This window comes from Danio rerio, chromosome 14, assembly GCF_049306965.1.
Source record: "Danio rerio strain Tuebingen ecotype United States chromosome 14, GRCz12tu, whole genome shotgun sequence".
Classification (NCBI taxonomy): domain Eukaryota; kingdom Metazoa; phylum Chordata; class Actinopteri; order Cypriniformes; family Danionidae; genus Danio; species Danio rerio.
The window spans coordinates 43,436,118-43,452,500 of NC_133189.1; the positions used below are offsets into that span (position 1 = coordinate 43,436,118).

A 16,383-nucleotide genomic window follows, 5' to 3' on the forward strand; every position below is an offset into this window, starting at 1 on the left:
CAGGAATTATAAAATCCTGCAGGATTTGTCACTTGCTTGGATCCATTGTAAAAACCTGTAGGAAATTCCTGCACATATTGTCAATGTGTCCTACAGGATTTTTGAATTCCTGCAGGACAGCAGCTTTTATGAAGGGAAAAAAATTAATCCTTCAGGATTCCTGCAAAAAGTACTGCATGATTCTAAAACCTGTAGGAATTGCCTGCACATATTGTCAATTTGTCCTGCAGGATTTCATAATTCCTACAGGATACCAGCAGGTTCCTGCAGAAAAACATGAAAATCCTGCAGAATTCCTGTAGGCTATTTTTGTAAGGGGCTCCACGGTCCTTTCCTGAATAAAGAGTCGCTTTCTTTCTAAACTTTCGGATTACATTAAAATATTTGCAAAAACTGCTTTGTTGATGTTTATTTTTTGGCACCTGAAAATAGCTAGCATGACCAACAACTTAAACTAGCTTATACTTAATATCCACTATGTTTGGATATCTCTGCTTTGGATAATATGATGAAATTATTGTGGTGAATTGTAAAAAATGTTTTCTTCTGTTGCGCTCAGCAAGGCTGCATTCATGTAAAATCTAACTTATTGTGCGTATATAGCCTACTTTTTTATCATCAATCCAGTCTTTCTTGTTATATGATCTCTCCATGACCCTTCCTCCCCAAAAAGCTTTATTTTTTCACGGTCAAAATGAAAAAAAAAATTAAATATACAACATTTTATTCATTTTAAACAGAAACATTTTTAATTTTTTTTTTACTGTTTACATACAACTGAATGCTTCCTGTCTAAATAAAGAGTATTTTTCTTTATTTGTTAAGCCTGGTTCCAAATATAAGATCACTTGTATTGTCACATCATCATCAGCACGTGTACTGTGATGAAAAGCTTAGGTGCTGGCTCCAGACAATGCAAAAAAGCAACATACTCCAAAAAACAAAACAATTTACTATTATTAATGTTGACAGTAATCATTAAAGACAATAAATACATGAAAGACAATAAATGTGGTAAGAAAAAAAACACACATGTGCACTGTAAAAACTTATATGAACAATTGGTCGTGACAGCATTTGTAATTTATTGTAACCTATTAAACTAAGTTAATCATGTTCTAACCTAATTTTATAAGTTATGCAAGCAGTTTTAAGTCATTTTAACATAATATAAGTTCAATAAGGTTAATTTCATTCAACTTAAAAAATTAAGGCAACCATGGATTTGCTACAGTGTGGTAATATTGTTAAGTTAATTCTATAATACTGTAAGAAGAGTTTTTTTAATTTAATAAATCCATTTAACTGTTTGTGTGTTTCTTGTTTGATACTTGTAGAAATGATACTTGTAAATAAAGATTCATGTTTGTACTAAATGTTAATTGTGTGGTTTTTAAGGGTTTAACAAACTAAACATGGGTCGAAAAATAATATATTTATGTGAGTATTAAACTTAAAAGCTCAAGTTTCACTGAATAATAGTAATTTAAAAGTATGCGAGGATTATTACAATAAATAGGTAAATTTAGCTTAAAACAGGTTTGACAAACTCAAAACTACAAGTTGAAAATTGATCAAACTGAGGAGATGTTGAAAGTTGAGAACATGCAAAGTAAAATACAATTTAACAGTCTAAACTAAAATAAAATGAGTTTAAAATACTCAAAAGGCTGATACAAATAGCTGCCTTAATTATTTAGTAGGTGAAAAAATATAGGCAATATTGCTGTTAAGTAAGGATTAATAATATCATTTGTCTATTTAACAGTGGTTATGGATAAGCATATTGTGCCATCCTTGGGTCATCTTGCAATGGCAACAATTTAGCATATTCAAAAGAATTAGCAGACTGACTTTAGGGAGTGTGAGGTATCAATATACATTCAAGGGGTTCCTGTAGAGGCCGTCAACAGTTTCAGGCTTTGGGTTTTAAATTAAACTGAGATGGCCCTTTTTGCACCTGGTTTTATCATCAGATGACTCGATCACAATTAAGTGGATTACTCAATATAGATGTGAATGGTAAAATAAGTGTTTAAGCATTAGATAAAGGTGTAAACTGTACCCGTGGCTCAAGTCAGTTTCTCAAGAAAGTCATCATCAGTTCTGGTATCAATATAGGCACAATTTAACTTTCTACCTTCACTCTCAGAAAAAAGGTTTACAAAATATGTTACAGAGTTTCAAATGGTACATTTTTATATAAGCAGGGTCAGACAGAATTTGCTGATTTTAATTATTATTATCTATGTCTGCACAGAATTGTTAATAAGTGTGCCTAGTATCGTGCAGATTATGAACTGAAAACCTAACCTAATAAAAAGAACACATAAAAAACAATCACAATCTAGAAAGTTGAATTAGGCTTTATTGTATGGACATACAGAAGAACGAAATGTTGTGTCTCGTTGGACCACTGGACATAAGAGCTTTTTTCAAAAACCCATGCATAATTAGCATAAGATACTTAACTATACACAAGACAGGCTATACAGAGTACTTTTACATGAGACTGAACAATGTTGTGCATGATATTGTGCAAGAGAGTTATTAAAGGTGAATATTGAGCAAAATAGGTATTTAAGGATTAATATTGTGCAAGTTATTTAAGGTTAAAACAAAGGCTTGCCTTACATGGGTCTCTTAAAAAATAAATGTATACACTAAGACAGAAGATATTTTATATATATATATATATATATATATATATATATATATATATATATATATATATATATATATATATATATATATATATATATATATATATATATATGTATAGCAAAATGATTTCCCTAGATGAGTTGAATAACTGTTTGGAAAGTATTTATATTTTATATTGACTGGGATGAATCTGTAGGAGAGTGCATAAATTACAACCTACAAGCATGAATTCAAAAAAGAAAAAGACACAAATTAAATAAACATCATTTTATTGTTTTTCAAACAGTCAAAATGTATTCAGGTAGACAGTAACTGAAAAATCAAATGTAAAATAATACACACTGTCAGTAAAACAGTGAAACAAAATATATAATTGTACCTTTAAAAGTCCCAAATTGGTCCTTTAGGGCAGTGGTTCTCAAAGTGGGGGTCGGGACCCCCCGAGGGGTTGCAGGCCAATGAAGGGGGGGTCGCCTGGTGATTTCCAAAAATCTATTTATTTTTATTAAACCATAAGAATTAACATTTTAATCCATAACCTATTAAAAAAAATGTTGTTTACAGTTACTATATACACTTCTGTAAATAGTAACTTTATAAGCTTATAGTTAATAGTTCTATTGGATTGCGACCCCTCAGGTAATTACATTATATTAAAGACTCAGTAATAGCGTCAGATGCAGCAGATTGATTTTATAAGACCAGGTTAAACTTTCTGGCACATTTACAGCACCGACATACATTTAAAAAAAATAATAAAATGAAGAATAGACTTTGGTTTATTGGTGTGTGTGCTCCATTGCATGCAAGGTTTCTGTATTTCTAACCACCTCAGAGGATATTGGGGGTCGCGAGTCACTGGCATTGTTATTTTGGGGGTCGCGAGCTGAAAAGTTTAGGAACCCCTGCTTTAGGGTACAATTTTGGGCTACAAAGGTACAGTATAGGTGTAAGATAAAGATATATAAAGGCATAGTCTTCATTTTATAAACAATTCAGTAAAATTAATCATTAATAACAGTCACAGGCCTCAAAAACACTTACAAAATCATCAGTAATAATTTGGACCCAACATTGCATATATCCTTGCAAGATAACTTTTGCAAACGATCACATAGCGATATCGATGCTGAAACAATGTATTGTGCAGCCCTACTAAGGTAAAATAAATAGGCTATATTAAATGATATGCTCAAAAATCTGCAGATTTCTGCATGTATGTGTGGTCATATTAGTATAGCTTATAGTTACACATCAGTACCTAAAAATACAAAAGTTAAATTTTTAGTTAACACCTTTGAGGTAACAATGTTGACTTAAAGACTGTAGCAGTGACTTTTATGAAAAGATTCAACATTCAGTACATCCATATACAGCAAGTCACCCAAAATAAACCAGTCAATATGTATATAATGTCAAACACAGTCATGTCACATAAAGATTTTGCAATCAAGTCAAATTATGCAACCAGCCCAGCTTGAAACTTCACCTCACACTTCGAAAACGGTTGTGTCGTGCATATTAAAAGGTAAGAACACACTCACAAAGACTTGATGTTCGCCCATCAGCGTTGAGTGTCATCAAATATCTGTAAAGTGCAGGCTCCAGACACCTCATCTGTTATGCAGATCTCAACCATCAGTTCCTATTGCTCATGCTGAGTGATAGCTCACCCATCTGTCCCCTCAATGCATCTCTTTCTGAAAGAAGACATCTTTATCAATATGGTACCTAGAAAGTGAACTGATTTTGTGTGTGCATTCGTAATAGTGTGCAAATCTGAATATAAAGTGAGATAATGTAAACAATGTAAATACATGTAGGCTAAATAAAATTATGTCATTTTACTGTTATTATAAATTAAACAATTGATAAATGTTTTTTATAGAGGAGCAGTAATAGTCTAAACACCTTTAAATCTCGTCTCAAGACCCATCTTTTTAAGCAGGCTTTCTTTTCACTATCTTTAATCATGTTATTTTATACTTTGTTTGGATCTGCAACCCCTTGTATGCATTTAAAATTATTGTATTTTTTATTTTTTGGCAACATTCATTGTTTTATTTTATTAATTTGTTCTGGTAAGGTTGTTGATGTTGTTAATGTTGAACATTAAGTGTCCAGACAGGCATCATTGACAAATAAAAATCAAATATTATTCATTCATTCATGTTCTTTTCGGCTTGGTCCCTTTATTAATATGAGGTCGCCACAGTGGAATAAACCGCAAACTTATCCAGCATTTCACCCTTGCCAACACGGGGAGAGGATGCAAACTCCACACAGAAATGCCAACTGGCCCAGCTGAGGCTCGATCCAGCGACCTTCTTGCTGTGAGGCGACAGCACTACCCATTGCGCCACCGTGCCGCTGCATTATTATTATTATGTTTAATATATTTTTTTATTCGAATAGACAAATTCTGACTGAGGAAAGTTTGTTATTTGTCTAAGAAATGAAATAAACTACAGTTTTTAAATGTAAAACTTTAAAATATTTCTTTTTTTTCTAATGATATATGATGTAACAAATATAAATTATTTCACTATTCCTTATTTTAAATCTTTAGGAAGTATTTTTGGTACATCAAAAAGTGTGGTTATGATGACCATTCGGCAAGCTAATCCAGCTAAAATTAGTGCTTAAAATATCACTTAAATGCAGTTTTTATATCTCATAATTAAATAGAAAATGAGGCAGATAACTGCAAAAAGGTCCACTTCCTAAGAAAAAAGGAAGTTTTCACCCTTTTCACCAGGTTACGGGTGGGCCTGTGAATTTTATGTCAAATAATAAACTGTAAAAAATATTCTGGTGGCCTTAAATTTTTAAGCTGAATCAATTTAACTTGAGTCCATTGAACTTATTTTATGTTAAACTGACTTGAAACAGCTTTCTAAACTCGTAATTTAGGTTAGTATATGATTAACTTAGTTTAATAAGTCACAATGAACTGAAAACATTTGCTGTCACGACTCTTGATCATATATTTTTTACAGTGTGGAGATCAATGTTTTTGAAGAAAGAAATTTTGAAAGTAGTAATAGTTAAAAATTCTACATGTCCAAATGCTCAACCACTACAGTAGGTCAAAATTAGCAAAAAAAAAAAAAAAAACGGTTAGATTGTACTTTGTAAGATCCGAAAATGATAATGTTCATCATGTCATTTCAAACCGCAACATACTGTTTATGTAATCAGGACTGATGATTTTTTTTCTTCACATTATTAAAAAATAAACCAAGCCTTGAATTTTTTTCCCGCCTTGCCTGCTCCAACTTGTCTATTGCATTTCATTAGTTATTGCCTCACTTCACAATCTCAGAGTGTTTCTGAATGTGGATCTATAGATTTGTTGAGTTTGCAGTTGAACAGAGAAAAGCAGTTGTAGAGAAATAGTGTTTAAGACATGCATTTTCTCAAATAAATAAATTAATTAATCTTACAGACATAAACTACACACGGTCAAGCAAAATTTCATTTTCAAGTTTTTAAAATTGCATTGCATGTATTATTGTAATTAAATATGTACTAAACATTATGTATTTTTAAATAATTATACATCCGGAATTATACAAGCTGGAACATTATTTATATTTAGTATATTCGGCTTACCATTTTTATAAAAAGTGTTAGAAAATGGCCTTGGAACTTGGAACATTATTATTATTTTAATAAATAAACGGTAAATATTGCATTATGTTTCATAAGCAAATATTTTATTTCAGTGTTTCTACGTCAAATTGTCATGTTTACTTCAATGCATGACTTGTTTTAGTGTAGTCATTTGTAAACTAGAAATTTCTATCAGTGGAATTTTAGCACCATTCCTCAAATCCCGCCTTTTTTCCTGTGAATGGGGTGTGTCTTACGGCGAGAGAGAACATTGCGTCATGACGACAGTCATTTTAAAAAAGGCTCTTTCTTAGCAGCAGTCGAGTCTTACGGCGGTCACCAACGGCAAACAAATGTCTGAAATGGAGAAGCTGTGCAAACTCTTCGTTGGCGGTCTAAACGTCCAAACGACTAATGATGGTCTCCGCTCTTATTTTGAGCAGTTTGGGAACCTGACGGACTGCGTGGTGGTCCAGAACGATCAGCTTCAACGATCCCGTTGTTTCGGCTTCGTTACGTACTCCACCTCGGAGGAGGCTGATGCAGCAATGGCCGCCAGGCCACATGTTGTAGACGGTAAAAACGTGGAGGTGAAGAGAGCCGTGGCTCGAGAAGACGCCGGAAGGCCCGAAGCTCTCGCCAAAGTCAAGAAAATATTCGTCGGTGGCCTAAAAGATGACATCGAAGAAAAAGACCTCACCGAATTTTTCTCGCAGTTCGGCATGATCGAGAAATCCGAAGTCATCACCGACAAAGACACCGGCAAGAAGCGTGGTTTCGGCTTTGTCCACTTCGAAGACAACGACTCTGCAGACAAAGCCGTCGTGCTCAAGTTCCACATGATCAACGGACACAAGGTGGAGGTGAAGAAAGCGCTCACGAAACAAGAGATCCAGGCTGCCGGTGGAGCCCGCGGCGGCAGAGGGAGAGGCGGAGGAAGAGGCATGGGCCGCAATCAAAATGGCTTCGGCGGCGGTAGAGGAGGAGGCTACGGCGGCTACGGGGGCGGCTATGGCGGAGGATACGGCGGAAACGATGGCGGCTACGGCGGTAGTTATGGAAGTGGAGGCTACGGTGGCGGTTACGGAGGTGGATACGGAGGAGGCTACGGTGAGCAGATGGGGGGCTATGGCGGTGGAAACGGTTACAGTGACTTTGGCAGCGGATACGGCCAGCAGTCGTCCGGCTACGGTCCCATGAAAGGTGGAAACACATACGGCGGCAGGAGCGGAGCCCCCTACCCCCGTGGTGGTGGCGGTGGGCCTGGTTACGGCAGGGGTGGTTATGGAGGCTACTAAAGCAGGTTGGGAAAGACTCTGCAGCTGCTCCCCTCCCCCAGGTTCTCTCGGTTTCCACATTGGGCTCATTCACCCGGCCATGCAAGAGATGGCGGACACTGTGAAAGCATACCTAAAAGACCTCAATTCTTAACAGGTAGGAAGAAGATCTCTTCCCAGAAACCTGACTTGCTCGACCAGCTTTAGTTGTAGGACATGTTCTATTATTATTATTATTCTATATATCTCTATATGTCATTTATTTCCCAATTTTAGGGCATGCAGCAAGATGGCCCCGCTTTTCTTTCTTTTTAAAGAAACGATTTGTTCGCAGCCGATTCGTTTTTAAATTTTGTTCAACACTGGCGATTTGTTGTCTAAATGCATACTCAATAGACTTGTTTTCTATATAAACTGTTGCCTAGCAGTGTCATGGGGGGGATTAACGCATGCAGTTTTGAGTTTGTGTTCGTCTTTGTAAAACCCACCACGAGATTTTTTTTCCTAACTAGTTTATCATGATGGGGATAGATTAGGCTTACGTGATTTTTGTTTTATTTAGTAAACTAGAAGAGAAACGCACTCATCTGAGTTCAGTTCAACGTTGTGTAAGCATCATACTTCCAACATTCTCTTGTGTATTGTATATTATGTCTTCAGATCAATCCAGTATTGTTAAACATTGATATGCAATTGTATGTTACTTTTTAAATAAAAGTTTCACAGCTTAATTATCTTTTTATTATCCTATAGACTTTAATTAATGGGTTTCCACTACACCTCTAATAGTCAAAGCATATGCATATGATTATTATGACATTAAATTAAGTCTGCATCACATTCAGTGATATACTAATTATTATTCTAGTGTTTATGGCTTTTATATTTACTCTTGATTCCCATATTTAGGTGTTCTTTCAGTTATTCCACTACTTCAAAATAGCTGTAGCAGTTTGTTTGTACAGGGAACCTGTTCAGTACCTGGGTTCGATTGTGATAGGACTGAAATATCTCATTAGGATATCATCCTGCGATCTAGGTATGTAATCAACCTGTCTTCACTACGTGTTGGTCAAGTATTACCATTTTATTATATTTATTCCTAAATATTTTTTAATTATCATTATTAGTCACCATCTATAAGTCAAGTGGACATGAACTGGTGCGATGGAATTTGGGTTTGTGTAACACCGCGGCTTATTAGGATCTTGACTTAAAGGATTTTTTCTTAACTTGATATTAAATCCTTGTGTTTATCTTGCATGACTAACATGTTTCTTTTCTTCATGTCTTTTCCCCCAGGTGACCTTGAATGCAGGACTATGCCCACATCAACTGTGGCCATGGAGTTTTCTACATGATCCACAATAGACTGATGAAGCAGTAATAAACTGTTTTCTGTGAAAATGTGTATATTTTTACTAAAAATGTGTTTTTAATAAAAAAGGTTTATAAAATCATGTGTGGTGTATTTTGATATGTACTGGAATGACTTTCCCCTGTGAGTAAATCTGTGGAGATTATGTAGGTTTGTAGGAGATTGAGGATTAATGGATGGATTTGTGTTTGTTCGGGGATGAGGTCCAATAGGATCATTTGAAGCATCTCTAATTTAAATCTGGGTTGTATAAAATATGCAAACAGCTCTTAAAGTTAAATAAAGCCATACAAGTATTGAGTATTTGTGCATTGCTACTAATACAAAGAAGATCAGAAGATGTGGACTGCAAAAGGCATCTTTAAACATTACTTATAAAGCTTCTGAAAATCCAACCTTTTTAAATTATAAGCAATAATAAAAAGTGGTGGCTGATCTCCACACTTTATATATAATTTAATCAAAATCAACATCCAAACTGAGTTTCTCATCATTTATACTTTTACTATGCTAAATATTTACTAAAACGCACACTGATAACCATGCATTTGCACCACAATAATGTTGCAGGAGACAATAGTCTAATTTATCCACCTCCTATAAAATGATTAAATAAACACAGAAAATTGTCTTTGAAGTAGTCTAACTCTTAGCGATGCTTATTTTACTAATCAGATCTAGGTTTGGACATATTTCCGATTGAGAATTTACTAAATATTTTAATGGGTGACTATTTGCAGGATTTATGTAAAATCAGTAATTTTGTCTCGTACACTGTTGTCGGCTGTTCCTAAAAATGAGCTAAACAATGTTTTATGTTGGAGGTGATATTTGTCAGCAAAAATATTTTACTAATTAAAAATAAACTTTAATATGAACAATTTCTTTTAAGCACACCAGGTATGTGGTCTCATTTTTGTAGAAACATTCATTACACGCCGTGAAAATAGAACATCCAAATAGTAACCTTTTAGTATTTTTTATAAGACAGTACTTGAATTTAATGTGCTTCACGTTTATATAAAACTTAATTATTTGATTAGGACTTTGTTTTATCGAAGCAGAATCTACACTTACAGAGGTACTGCAGACTGAGGGGAAATATACTATTTAACGATATAAATGTCCTGTTAATCAAACGTATTTAAAAAAAAAAAAAAAAAAACTCAACCTTTATTATTGGTCTATGTTCATTCGAATCCTGAATTGATTATAGATAAACTGAAACTTTCATTTACAACAGTAAAGGTGTAACGCTGAACCATTTGGGTAGTAAAGCCGAAAAAGCCCTCCATTTTAGATCCATCCCACAGTGCAATATGTTAATTATTATGACGGTATCGATTTGCCTTTTTAGCCAATCAGATTCGTTGACGTAATCGCTGACGCACACAAAAGGAAACGCCTCGTGCCTCTTTTAAACGCGTTGCTTTCTTTCTTCCGTCGAGCGTGATCCACCAGTACGTCCATTGTGAGAAAATGACTAACCAACTCTGTAAACTCTTCGTCGGCGGCTTGAACGTCCAAACAACCGATGAAGGCTTGCGGGCACATTTCGAGCAATATGGACAGCTAACCGACTGCGTGGTGGTGATGAACCAGCCGCTACAGCGCTCCAGGTGCTTCGGCTTTGTAACATACTCGAGCACCGAGGAAGCGGACGCCGCCATGTCTGCTAGGCCTCATATCGTAGACGGCAACAACGTGGATCTGAAGCGAGCGGTGGCCCGGGAAGACGCCGGTAAACCGGAGATGCTCGCTAAGGTCAAGAAAATATTCGTTGGTGGACTGAAAGACGACATCGAGGACGAACACCTTCAAGATTATTTCTCACAGTTTGGGCCCATCGAGAAGGCGCAGGTCATCACCGACAAAGACACCGGGAAGAAGCGAGGCTTCGGCTTTGTTTACTTCGACGACAACGATTCTGCCGACAAAGCCGTCGTGATGAAGTTCCACTCCATCTGCGGACACAAGGTGGAGGTGAAGAAAGCGCTCACTAAGCAGGAGATGCAGTCCACCGGTGGCGGTCGCGGCGGCAGAGGAGGCCGAGGAATGGGCCGGGGAAGCGGCTTTGGTGGCGGCGGAAGAGGGGGTTACTATAACGACTACGGCTACCAGAACAACGGCTTCGGCAACAATTCCGGCTACGACAGTCAAAACGGCTACGGAGGCGGTTATAGTGACCAGATGGGCGGTGGATACGGCAACGGGAATGGCTACAGTGATTTCGGCGAGGGTTATGGACAGCAGGCTTCGGGCTACGGCGCTATGAAAACGGGCTACGGGAATTATTCTTCCGGTAGGCAGAGCAGTGGGCCGTACCCACGTGGGGGAGGAGGCGGCGGTAGTGGCGGCTACGGAAGAGGAGGATATGGAGGCTATTAGAAGCACTAATGTGACTCTAAGCTGCGTTTTTACTTTTATTTTTTTAAGCAAACTATTTGGACTCTGGACTTTCAAAATATTCGGTATTGGTTTAAATAAGAGCATCGTTCTGTGCCATTACCAGTACCAGCAGACACGCGTTGCGTTTCTTTTCTTTGTTTCGGTTTTAGGTGGTCATGTGTTACCCAAGTCAAGCCTGTAAAACACCAGTGTAGGCTTTTGTGTGATCTGTTTCTAGGTTTATTGCCTGTCCATTGTTTGGAGACGAAACTCAGGGGTAATAATGAAATTTAAGCAGCTCGTTTTCATCGTGACCTCCTAATATTCTTTGTTTTTTGAGTGTAATATAATTTTTGTTTTAATGCTGTCACACCGTTCCTATTGTACAACTGTTTTAAAGTTTTTCATTTGATCTGAAAGTTGCCATACGCCTTTTGACCATTAAAAACCAATCTTTTTCATAAAGCCTGTTTGATTCCTCTGTTTTTGTTCCACTGGAAGAGCTTTTCTTGCCTTTTTTAAATTAAACCTAAATCAATTTTATTGCTTAAATCTAATACAAATAAAGGTGTTGAGTATTTTAATGGCTATAAACTTGCAGCATGCCTTGTTAAAACACCATAACATGCATTTGAATGGTTTTTGAGTTGAGCTGTTTTCAACATTGTAAACTATTAAACGCCTTATTAAATTGATACCAGACCCCAAATTTTAAATAACCAGGTGTCTTTTTAGGTCCTAAATTCTTAAATTCACAAATAAAATTGTAGGTTTTAATACTTAACAGGTGTTTCACTCCAAGTAGAGCTACCCAATCTGGCTAACATCCATCCAATCACCAACACTCCCAACTTCACAAAATCAGGGAAAGTACTAAACATGTACAGCAGACATAATGTTTATAAATAGGCATAAAACTTAAGGTTTTATAACAAACACACTAGGTTGACTAGAAATTGTACTTCTGCAATTTGGACCAAAAGTCAACAAATGTTTTTTTTATGTAATTGTCTTAACAATAAATTTACTTTACTGTACTAAATTAAACTTGTCATATGTTGGGAAAAAAATGCATACAACTAGTGTGTACTTGTTTAGACAAAGTTTGTCTTTAAGAATGACCTTTTCTGTAGCAAATCGGGCTATTATAAATGATCAGTGTTTATCCCAGTCTAAGTCTATATTTTCATTTGAATGGTCTTATAAAGTCTTAAGTTTGACTTGATGAAACCTGCAGAAACCCTGCACAAAAAGATTAATCTGAGAATAATATAAATGCTGGAGCCAGATTAACATTAACATCTGAATGTATCATATTTAGGGTACATGAATGTTTTGACACACAATGCCCACAGCAAGACAAAACCTATTTCACACTATGATTGCTTTCATCTAAAAATTACAAATCCAAACTAGCGTAATTATATAATATAAACTACATTAGTAACTACATTAGTATATTTTTAAGTATTTGAGTACCCATCATCTTATATAAATGGTTGGTTGACTGCTGAGAAAAGGTCAATTAAAAGCACAATAAATCTAAAAATCTCCTCAATTACTTTAGTAGTTCTCATCTTTTACGCATTTCTTCCGCTGAACAAGATATAGCAGCCATTGAAATCCAGAAAAGAGCACCAAAAATTAAACTTAAATCAATTGTATTGTGAACAACTTGAGCTATATTGCTTTCAATGAGCAATCTTGAATTCATGAGTCTATACCAATAGTTTTCTTGGAGTTACTCAAACCTCTTTTTATATCTCACATGCTTCCTTATATTTGTACAATGCAAGTGTTAAGTCTATTTCAATGACTGCAAACTTGCAACACTCTTTGTTAAATTAAACACCACAACATGCATTAGTCTACATGAATGCCTTCTGTTAAACCGTTTTCAACATTTTTAACTATTGAACACCTTATTAAATTGATACCAGGCCCCAACCTTTACACCAACAAAACAAGACTTACCAGAGAATAACACAAATGCTGTAGCCAGATTAATAGACATTTAAATGCACATTATTTCAGGTGAACAAATGTCGTGTAATTCATAGATTTTGATTATGACATTTACATTTTTAAACTCTTATATTACCAACTACATTAAGCATTGGAGTACCCATCATCCTACATTAAAGGTTGGCTGACTGCTGAGAAAATGTCAATTAAAAAGGACAATTAACCTAAAATTGTCCTCATTTACTCAAGTAGTTGTAATCTTTGAAGCATTTCCTACTTCTGCTGAACACAAAACAAGATAAGGCAGCCATTGACATCCAGAAAGCAAGACTAAAATACTATGGAAGTCAATGGCCTTTTTCCCCCAACATTCTTTAGTATATCTTTATTTCTGTTCAACAGAAGAAAGAAACTTCATGTGAACTAGCCCTTGAATAAATATTACTCTAAATTTGTTATCATATAATGGAAATTGTAAATGTACTTCATCATAATAAAGCAAAGCTTTAGAAAACTGAAATATAAGTGAATGTAAGTTTTTCTGAAAATTGACATTTATTAAAAGCATTTTGACCTCGCCAATACATAAATCAAGAAATGATCCATTAACCACACAGAGACACAAATCTATTTAATAAATGTATTCTGATTCACAATTTGTTACACATATTAAGCTCTACTCACTACCCGCTACTATTGAAATCAACTCTGAATATAATATTCTGGAAATATAAGAGAAAAGCAACAGTGTTTGACTTTAAACAGATTTAATTTTACCCTATAACATAATCAAGCCTTTACCTGACTCCGTTCCAAGCAGACAATAAAACCTGTGAAAAATCTGAGGTACTGTACAAGAGACGCAGCCTGATAAATGGTTGTACTGTGTGCAACTTCTACACAACCAATATCAAACATATGCTTGTGGTGTTACACTGTTAGTTCTGTAGATGGAACAATAGTCCAGGGAATTACATTTGTTTACATTTACACTCTTTGGATTGCAGTGGAGATGTAATGAAAAGGCACTAATTAGCGCAGTGTTACTAGCTCCTCTGAGGACGTTGGGTGGATGGCAATGGTTCTGTCAAAGTCTGCTTTAGTCGCCCCCATGTTAACGGCTACGGCAAAACCCTGAAGCATCTCATCACAGCCAAAACCCTGCATGTGGAGACCGACCACCTAATAGAAGAAAAGAGGCCCAGACGGGGTGTGACTAACAATGAATACAACCAAATATAGATGTTCTCCGTTTTGAGGCTCTTTTATGATCAGATTATGCTCTCACCTTTTCATTTTCACCAGCGCACACCAACTTCATGATGCACTGACTCTTTCGAGAGGTAATGGCGTAATACATGGGGGTGAAAGAAGTGGTGTAAACTTTCACCTTGTCTTTTCCATACGTCTTAACTGCTTCATCTACAAAAAGTAAATAAAAAAATACATTCAGGATGTTAGTATATTAAGTACCACTTACATTAAGAGTTGCTATTGCTGGAACTAAATCTATTACAGTAGTTTTTAGTGTTAAATTAATCTGAAATTAAACACTGGGTTCCCAATCGAAAACAAACGTCACTGACTGAAAAGCTTTCCATGACCTATAATGAACAAAAAAAACTGACAGTTGTTGTATTGAGCACTGAAAAATGTGTGAAAAAACAAGTTTCAGAAAATTCATCTCTTCAAAAATGGAAAGTTAAATTTTAAATTACACAAAACTCCTGGTATTCCATTAATTGGACAAAATAAATGACAAAGTAAATAATAAAATAAAATTCTCTGCCTTTCAGTGTCTGAAATAGACCTTTAGAAATTCTGTAATATTACAGAACCCTGAAAATAAACAATAATTAATGGAGGCATGTAGTGTTGTCATCATATTGGGATTTCTAACTTTGATCTACTTTAAATATTGATAATGGATACAGTTTTCTATACTAGACACATGTGTGGTAAAAATGTGTGAAAAATAATAAACACACCATTTCTCTTTGCTGAATATCAGATTTAATAATCAATAATGACCATTAGGGTTGGACGATGCCGACCAATTTTGCATCATACGAAATGGACGATGGACGCGATGGACGATGACATCGTCGTCATAGGTGGAGGTGAATTAATTCTTTGTAGCCTACTGTTTCAACTACCTGACCCGCATGGTCTTTGTTTTATTCATAAACTAATCATAAATAAAGATAAGTTGCACACAAATCACCACCTGTCAATTACTGTTTACACTAAAATTACTAAGTACAAGTGTGAAAGTGAAAGACTGAAGCAGTGTACTGATGCTGTGACACGTTACCTAATAGATTCAAAAGACAGAAGAGTCGTTAGATAGAGACAAGATTAATTAATATCACGTTTAACAACTATAGTGAGACGCGATCCAGTGGTACCTTCTTGATAAACTGTCCGACGTGCACTGCTCTCTGAAGCTCAGAGGAGCGCATGACTGTGTTTGGCTGTGGCAGTGTCTGTGTGTGTGGTCACTTGATGTGCGTTTTCAGCGGATGGAGAGCTGTTCAGAAATGCTAGGTAAAACACGTTGTGGATGTGGATCATGTTCGTTCTTAAATGCCATTGTAACACTAAGACGTATTAGTGTAAAGAGGGCCTGTTAGGTGTGTATTTTTCGCGAGGCGGTTTGCGACGGGCGGGGCGGAGGATCGGCGATGCCGGCTCAGCATCGTGTTGTCTATTGGCCATCGGCGATGGACGACGGCATCGTCTATTGGCCCAACCCTAATGGCCATTGTAAAAGTAACGTACAATAAGTTTAAACAATATAAGAAATAAAGGCAAGCAATCAGTCAATATGCAGAATCAGTGTAGGTTGCTCCATATATTAATATATTAACTTATCTTTGCGCTCAGCCAAAACGTGTTACCTGAGAACAAGTAACAGATTCAAAAGAACATTAGATAGAGACAAGATGAACTAAATATAACGTTTGACAACTATAGTGAGATGAAAATCAGTGAAAGATACTTGATGCTCTCACCCGGGTGGCTGTGCTCAAAGCACCCGCTGACTGCCTGGAGCTCAGACGAGCGCATATGCTGCAGTGCATGGCAAAGTGTGTG

At 36.0% G+C, this 16,383-nt stretch overlaps 3 protein-coding genes across 8 annotated transcripts in view; 2 read left to right on the forward strand and 1 right to left on the reverse strand.

The window, feature by feature from the left end:
* Nucleotides 1-6,588: 6,588 nt before the first annotated feature.
* hnrnpa0b (heterogeneous nuclear ribonucleoprotein A0b) lies at nt 6,589-11,787 on the forward strand. 4 transcript variants are annotated; one of them, XM_073921210.1, is made up of 3 exons: nt 6,602-7,713; nt 8,522-8,595; nt 8,859-9,013. In XM_073921210.1, the coding sequence occupies exon 1, from the start codon at nt 6,633-6,635 to the stop codon at nt 7,575-7,577; it is 945 nt and encodes a 314-aa protein (XP_073777311.1). In that variant the 5' UTR covers nt 6,602-6,632; the 3' UTR covers nt 7,578-7,713; nt 8,522-8,595; nt 8,859-9,013.
* Nucleotides 10,354-11,787, forward strand: hnrnpa0l (heterogeneous nuclear ribonucleoprotein A0, like). The gene is given in 1 exon segment (NM_001281721.1): nt 10,354-11,787. A coding segment is annotated over 1 exon segment (909 nt). The 5' UTR covers nt 10,354-10,413; the 3' UTR covers nt 11,323-11,787.
* Nucleotides 11,788-13,819: 2,032 nt separating this feature from the next.
* gsr (glutathione reductase) overlaps nt 13,820-16,383 on the reverse strand; it is a 20,494-nt gene continuing 17,930 nt past the window's right edge. For 2 of the 3 annotated variants that reach the window (XM_021481023.3, XM_005169592.6), the window contains exons 13-14: nt 14,576-14,709; nt 13,914-14,469 (exon numbers count right to left, since the gene is read on the reverse strand). In XM_021481023.3, the coding sequence (XP_021336698.2) occupies nt 14,320-14,469; nt 14,576-14,709 (284 nt within the window). In that variant the 3' untranslated portion in view covers nt 13,914-14,319. 3 annotated transcript variants of the gene reach the window in all.

Coding starts and splice junctions, on each gene's coding strand:
- hnrnpa0b (XM_068213169.2), top strand. CDS start 6,633: ATGTCTGAAATGGAGAAGCTGTGCAAACTCTTCGTTGGCGGTCTAAAC.